The 7,500-nt window shown below is 52.5% G+C and overlaps 2 protein-coding genes across 16 annotated transcripts in view; one reads left to right on the forward strand and one right to left on the reverse strand.

The window, feature by feature from the left end:
• LOC123518375 (endophilin-A-like) overlaps nt 1-7,500 on the reverse strand; it is a 174,044-nt gene that overhangs the window by 134,310 nt on the left and 32,234 nt on the right. For 3 of the 15 annotated variants that reach the window (XM_045279171.1, XM_045279172.1, XM_045279163.1), the window contains exon 1: nt 884-1,031. The exons of 8 other annotated variants lie outside the window; for them this stretch is intronic. The gene's annotated coding sequence lies outside the window, so the exon portion shown is untranslated. Of the gene's footprint in view, nt 1-883; nt 1,032-7,500 lie in introns of those variants that run through there. 4 more of the 15 variants (XM_045279169.1, XM_045279168.1, XM_045279177.1 and 1 more) reach the window with 2 other exon arrangements.
• LOC123518007 (endo-1,4-beta-xylanase B-like) lies at nt 5,855-7,276 on the forward strand. The gene has a single exon (XM_045278508.1). It carries the CDS (start codon nt 5,855-5,857, stop codon nt 7,274-7,276), a length of 1,422 nt encoding a protein of 473 aa, XP_045134443.1.

Raw genomic sequence — 7,500 nt, forward strand, 5'->3', positions numbered from 1 at the left:
GAGGAGGAGGATAAAAGAGTGGGAGGGAAACGATAGAAGGAAGGAAAGGAGAACAAGGACCAGGACGAGGAGGAAGAAGAGGAAGGATGGTAATATGAGGAGGGAAGGAGATATGAGTGACAGGAAAGGAGGAGGAGGAGGAGGAGGAGGAGGAGGAGGAGGAGGAGGAGGAGGAGGAGGAGGAGGAGGAGGACTTATGGAGAAATGTGTAAGTTCACCTCCACTCTCTCTCTCTCTCTCTCTCTCTCTCTCTCTCTCTCTCTCTCTCACACACACACACACACACACACACACACACACACTCATGGTTGCGTCACAACAAATACAATTATGTAAGACTATAGCTTTTGCCAATTATAATAGCGTTCGTTTGAGAGAGAGAGAGAGAGAGAGAGAGAGAGAGAGAGAGAGAGAGAGAGAGAGAGAGAGAGAGAGTGTGTGTGTGTGTGTGTGTGTGTGTGTGTGTGTGTGTGTGTGTGTGTGTGTGTGTGTGTGTGTGTGTGTTTCAAGATGTAATAATAACGAGACATGCAAGAGAAAGGTCAAGAATTAAGAGACGAGGGGAAAAGTCAGGGGTGATGGGAGAACATAGGGAAAGGGGGAGGAGAAGGCAGGGTGTGAAGGGAAAGTGAAGTAAGACAGCCTGGATGGAGTGGTGGAAGGTGAAAGGATGACACCCACAAAGAAGGCGTTGAGGAAGGAAGCACTGGGGATGGAGTAGGGAGACAGGCTGGAGCGAGGGACGGGCGGTGAGGGAGTGAGGCTGCCGGGGTGAGGAGAGTTAAGGGGAGACAGCGAGGACAGGCCAAGGTGAGTGAGGGCAACACTATGAGGTGGCTCAGTAAGGTGAAAACACAAGGCTGATGTACGGCTGAAGTCCTACCGGCTGCGGCAGAGGTGTGCGGCCGTCCTCAAGAGTCTGCTTTGTGTCACCCTGACGCTGTTGGTTGTGGCACTGAAACAACCACTGTGGCGCTGTAGCGGGCGAGAGAGCTGGACTGAGGCCTGGCACAGCACGGAACAGTACGGCGGCCTCACGGCGCACGCCCCGCCAGCAGCTCGAGGCAGCCTCGTACACCCGCGATCGATCCACACCACATCGCCGCCCGCCGCCCTGCCTGCCCCAGTCACCGCCCGCACCACCGCCACACCAGCCACAGCCACAGCCGGCCCCACACTCCCCGACCTGCTCCACAGTTCGCTAAATTTTCCATCACAGCTGGCTGCCCCTGAACTCCCCATCCCGCGGCCAGATCTCCAAACAGTCCTCAACAGTCTTCACAGCTGAACCAACCTCAGCCAGTGGCCACAACACCTAAAACCTCCATCACAGCCACCACAGCCTTCAAACTAGTGCCAACCTCACGGTTTTCAAGTCTACATCGCAGCCTCCAACAGTCTACCACTGCCAGCCCCCTTATCCCCATCAATCCCAAGCAAAGCCGGCACCACAGCTTTCAGCACAGCCAATCCAACAGCCTTTACCACAGCTGGCCCCATAGCCTTCACCACAGCCTTCACCAAAGCGGGCCACACGATCATCACCCCACAGGCACCTCCACTGCCACACGCATCACAGCCCCACAGCCCCCTTCCGTGGTTCCAGCCGTCACACGTCATCCAAAACGTCACCATCACAACTGGACCACATCACATATACGCTACAAGCCACTGCCAGAGCGAACCTCAGCCTATCACTGCCACAACCAGCTTCACCTCATCACAACACTGCCACAACCAGCTACATCATAACTGCCACACCGGATCTATAGCATCTCCATCACTGCCACGAAGCTCCATGCGTCAACAACGCAGCCGAAGCAACAGCGTGGACAGGTCCTCACGGAGACGATCCCGAACCCAGACTGTCTCCACCTCACATCCAGCAAGGCGCAGCCACAGTCTTCACCGCACCACAACACCGACACACCGAAGCCCCCCGACAGCAAGCTACCCAGAAACTCACAGCAACTCCCAGGGACGGCGTCCACAAAGCCCCAGTCCTAAACGTCGAAGCCGCCGTCGTCAATGGCCCAGCCACAGTCAAAGTCCCAAGCCTCTGGGCCGTCGTCGGAGTAGAAGTCACCCAGGGGCAGATGGGATCCATCACCACTGGTTTAGCCACAGCCCAAGAGGACGCAAGAAGAAAGGCCGACGAGGAAAGAGCTACAGTCCCAGGCGGCCTCCATGGATGAGCCACAGCCCTCGACGCCCCCCTTGGATGAGTCGCAGTCCCCCAGACGCCCGCCATCGTCGCAGCAGGAGTCGTCGCAAGTCTCGCAAGAGGAAAGAGGACACCAGTTCCCCTCGTCGCCGCCACCACTGGTTCAGTGACAGTCGAAGCCCAAGGCCTAGTAGGAAGAAGCACAGTCGCAGTTCACGCCGAAAGATTAGTCACAGTCCACCACACCGTCGCCGACCACCATGGCTCAGCCCACGCCCTCGCAGTGGTAGCCCGCACGGGAAACGCCACTGGTTCAGCCCCAGCCCACGCCGTGATCGCCGACCGCCTCCTAGAGGTCCTCGAAGGAGAAGGGATGCAAAAAAGAGTCGCAGTCCACAGCCTAGACCTAGCAGCCATCTGAAACCAGAGCGACGGCACTGGTTCAGCCCTGCAGTTACGACACGGACCCGCAAAACGCGACGTCGTGCCCCACGCAGGAGCTATAGACAGCGACGCAGCCTCAGCACACACCACACTTTTCTACAACGTCGCAGCCAAAGTCCACATCCTCTCTACCGGCATCGACGCTCCCGCAGCACCGAGATGAGCCGCAGCCAGAGTGACTACCACAGCCGCAGTGACCATCTCAAGACCCACGATGACCATCCTCGAGGCCACAGCCATGGCAACAATCCCAACCACTCCCTCAACCACAGACATCACCAAAGACAACCCCACCACCATCACTGCCATTATCGCTGCCCTCATCATTGCCACCATCACCATCATCACCACCACCACCACAGAAATCATAATGGCCACCACCGAAGAATTCATAGTGACAGTACTAAGAGTCCTACTGATGTGAAGTTGCGAAGCCACAGCGATTACCATACTGGCAGCCCCAGCGACATGAAGTCCAGGAGCCATACTAGTCACAGTGATCACCATATCGGACTCCAGGAAATATACCAAATTAGACAGCACTCAAGGACACCAGCTACACATCACACAAGTAGCCAAAGCAGACAGCCGCCAAGAAACCATAGCAGCCAACCTTCAAGCCACAGCAGACAACACTCCAGGAGTCAAAGTAGACACCACTCCACGAACCACAGCAGACACCGTTCCAAAAGTCAGAGTCGACACCAGCCCAGAGACACAGCCGACAACACCCAAGAAGTCAAAATGATCTCCCTTCTAGAAGTGACAGTGGAAACCATGCCAGAACCCACAGTGAAGATGACACGAGCTATAGACATCTCTCAAGAAGCCGAAGTGGACACATCAGGAATCAAAGAGGACACCACATCAGGAGCCACAGTGACCATGAAGGAACAAGCCACACTGGACATCATGCCAGGAGACACAGTGGACACCACGCTAGGAACTTCAGTGGAAACCACATCAGAAGCCACAGCGGACATCATATCAGAAGGCACAGTGGCCATAACACCAGGAACCATACCAGACATCATACCAGGAGCCACAGTGAACATCGTGCCAGAACACAAAGTCATGTCAAAACCTATAGTGATCATGAAAAAAAGGGACACAGTGAATATCAGCCCAAAAGTTACAGTGACCAGGAAGGAAGGAGCCACAGTGGACATCATGCCCGAACGCAAAGTGACCAGGATGGAAGGAGCCAAACAGGACACCATTTCAGGACACACAGTGACCATAAAGGAAGGAGCCACAGAGGACACCATACCAGGAGACACAGTGACCAAGACGGAAGGAGCCACAGTGGACATCATGTCAAGACACACAGTCACCAGGATGAAAGGAACCAAAGAGGACACCATTCCCGGACACACAGTGACCAAGAAGAAAGGAGCCACAGTGGATACCATGTCCAGACAAACAGTGACCAGGAAGGAAGGAGATTCAGTGGAAATCATGCCTGGAGACACAGTGACTGGGAAGGAAGAAGTCACAGTGGACACCATGGCAGGAGACACAGTGACCATGAAGGAAAAAGGCAAAGTGATCAAAAAGAAAAAACTGACAATGGACACCACACTAAGTGCCACAGTGACCATGAAGATGTAAACCACAGTGCACATCATGTTACTAGGAAAAATGGACACGGTGCTATGGGCCGCAAATGTCATCATGTCACACGCCACAGTGAACATGAAAAAAGTCGTCACAGTGGAAATGGACACCACACAAAGAGCCCCAGTGAACTAGGGAAAAAGACTCATTGCAGACAGCAGTCTAAAAGCCAAACTGCACAATGGACAAAGAGCCATAGTGACCATGAAGGAAGAAGTGACATCACACACCATACCAAAAAGCAGAGTGATGGTCATGCCAAAAGCCATAGTGATCATGAAGGAAGTAGCCAAAGTGGACACCATACAAGAAGACACAGTCATCATGAAAGGAGCCACAGTGAACACCACACCAGCAGCTATAGTGAACACCACACCCGGGGCCACAGTGGACACCACACCAGAAGTCACAGTGAACACCATATCAGGAGCCACAAAGAATATGAAGGAAAAAGCCACAGTGAAAACCACAAACATAAGTACTACACCAAGAGAGAAAAAGACCATGAACAAAGAAGACACAATGGACATTGTTCCAGGAGCCGCAATGGACACCACTACAGAAGCCACAGTGACCACGAAGTGAGGAGACACACTGGACATCAAGTCAGGATCCAAAGTACACATCATTCCAAAAGCCAAAGTGACCATGAGGAAACGAGCTATAATAAACACCACACCAAGAGTCATACTAAACATCAAACCAAGACCTATAGTGGACACTACACCAAGAGTCACAGTGGACATCACACCAAGAGCCACAATGGACACTATACCAAGAGCCACAGTGACCAAGAAGGAAAAAGCCACAGTGGATACCGTACCAAGAGCCACAATGGACACCATACCAAGAGTCACAGTGACCAAGTAGGAAAAAGTCACAGTGGACACCACACCAAGAGCCACAGTGAACACCATGTGAGCCACAGTGGACACCATGCAAAGAGCCATAGTGACCATGAAGGAGGAAGTCACAGTGAACACCACGCCACGAGTCACAAAGATGAAGAAGGAAGAAGTCATCATAAACATCACATCAAGAGCTACAATGGACACCACGCCAGAAGCCACAGTGAGCATCACACCAAGAGCGATAGTTACCATGAAGGAAGACCTCCCAGTGAACACAAAACCAAAATCCCTGTTGACCATGAAGGAAAGAGCCATAGTGGACGTCACACCAGAGACCATAGTGATAAAGTAAGAGAAGACCACACTGGACATCACCCTAAGATTCATTTTGAACACTATGCAAAACGTGATACAGACTCTAATGAAAGAAGCCACACTAGACACCACACAAGAAGGCACAGTCATCATGAAATGAGCCACAGTGGACATCACTCAAGGAGCCATAGTGACCATAAGAAAAAGAGACACAGTGTAGACCATACAAGGAGTCATAGTGACCATGATGATGGACATCAGGCAAGGAGCCATAGTGATACTGGAGAAAAGATCCACAGTGGATATCCTATAAGGCACAGAGGACAGCATGAAAATGGTCACATATGCCGTGAAGGAAAATCACACAGTAAGCATCATCACATAATCTATGGTAGACATCATACCACAAGCCATAACGGACATCACACCAAGACTGACAGTGACCATGTGGGAAAGAGTCGCAATGGACACACCAAAAGCCACTCTGGACACCATGCCAAGAGTGATGACTGTGAAGGAAGAAGCCAAAGTGGACACCAAGCCAAAAGACACAGTGGACACCACGTCAAGAGCGATAGTGACCATGAAGGAAGGAGCCACAGCAGACATCATGCTAGGAGACATAGTGACCACAAAGGAAGGAGCCACAGAGAACATCACACTAGGAGCCATAGTGACCACGAAAGGAGCCACAGTGGACACCATGCCAGGACCCATAGTGACCATGAAAGGACCTACAAAGAACACCACACCAGGAGCCATTGTAACCATGAAGGAAAAAGCTACAGAGGACACCATGCCAGGAGCCATAGTGATCATGAAGGAAGAAGCCATGGTGGTCATCATGTCAGGAGTCATAGTGACCAAGAAGGAAGAAGCCACAGTGGACACCATGCCAGGAGGCATAGTGATCATGAAGGAAGGAGCCACAGTGGACACCATACCAGGAGGTATAGTGACCATGAAGGAAGGAGCTACAGTGGACACCATGCCAGGACCCATAGTGACCACGAAGGAAGGAGCCACAGTGGACACCATGCCAGGAGCCATAGTGACCATGAAGGAAGGAGCCACAGTGGACACCATGCCAGGACCCATAGTGATCATGAAGGAAGGAGCCACAGTGGACATCATGCCAGGACCCATAGTGATCATGAAGGAAGGAGCCACAGTGGATACCATACTAGGACCCATAGTGATCATGAAGGAAGGAGCCACAGTGGACACCATGCCAGGAGCCATAGTGACCACGAAGGAAGGAGCCACAGTGGACACCATCCCAGGAGCCATAGTGACCACGAAGGAAGGAGTCACAGTGGACACCATGCCAGGAGCCATAGTGACCACGAAGGAAGGAGTCACAGTGGACACCATGCCAGGAGCCATAGTGACCACGAAGGAAGGAGCCACAGTGGACACCATGCCAGGAGCCATAGTGACCACGAAGGAAGGAGCCACAGTGGACACCATCCCAGGAGCCATAGTGACCACGAAGGAAGGAGCCACAGTGGACACCATGCCAGGAGCCATAGTGACCACGAAGGAAGGAGTCACAGTGGACACCATGCCAGGAGCCATAGTGACCACGAAGGAAGGAGCCACAGTGGACACCATGCCACAAGACACAGTGACCACGAAGGAAGGAGTCACAGTGGACACCATGCCAAGAGCCATAGTGACCACGAAGGAAAGAGTCACAGTGGACACCATGCCAGAAGACACAGTGACCAAGAAGGAAGGAGCCGCAGTGGACACCATCCCAGGAGCCATAGTGATCATGAAGGAAGGAGCCACAGTGGACACCATGCCACAAGACACAGTGACCACGAAGGAAGGAGTCACAGTGGACACCATGTCAGGAGACATAGTGACGCTGGAGGAATAACCTACGGTAAACAACACTCTAGAAGCCACAGCAAAAGTCACAGTACACATCACCACCGGCACCACAGTGATCAAGAAGGAAGGAGCCACAATGGACAGTACTCCAGGAGCCACAGTGGACGCAACACTAAGAGGCACAGTGACCAAGAAGGAAGGAGCCATAGTGGACATATCAAAATCCATAAAGGACACCACTTCAAGATCCACAATGGACACCATTCTGGA

This window comes from Portunus trituberculatus, chromosome 43 (assembly GCF_017591435.1).
Source record: "Portunus trituberculatus isolate SZX2019 chromosome 43, ASM1759143v1, whole genome shotgun sequence".
NCBI lineage: Eukaryota > Metazoa > Arthropoda > Malacostraca > Decapoda > Portunidae > Portunus > Portunus trituberculatus.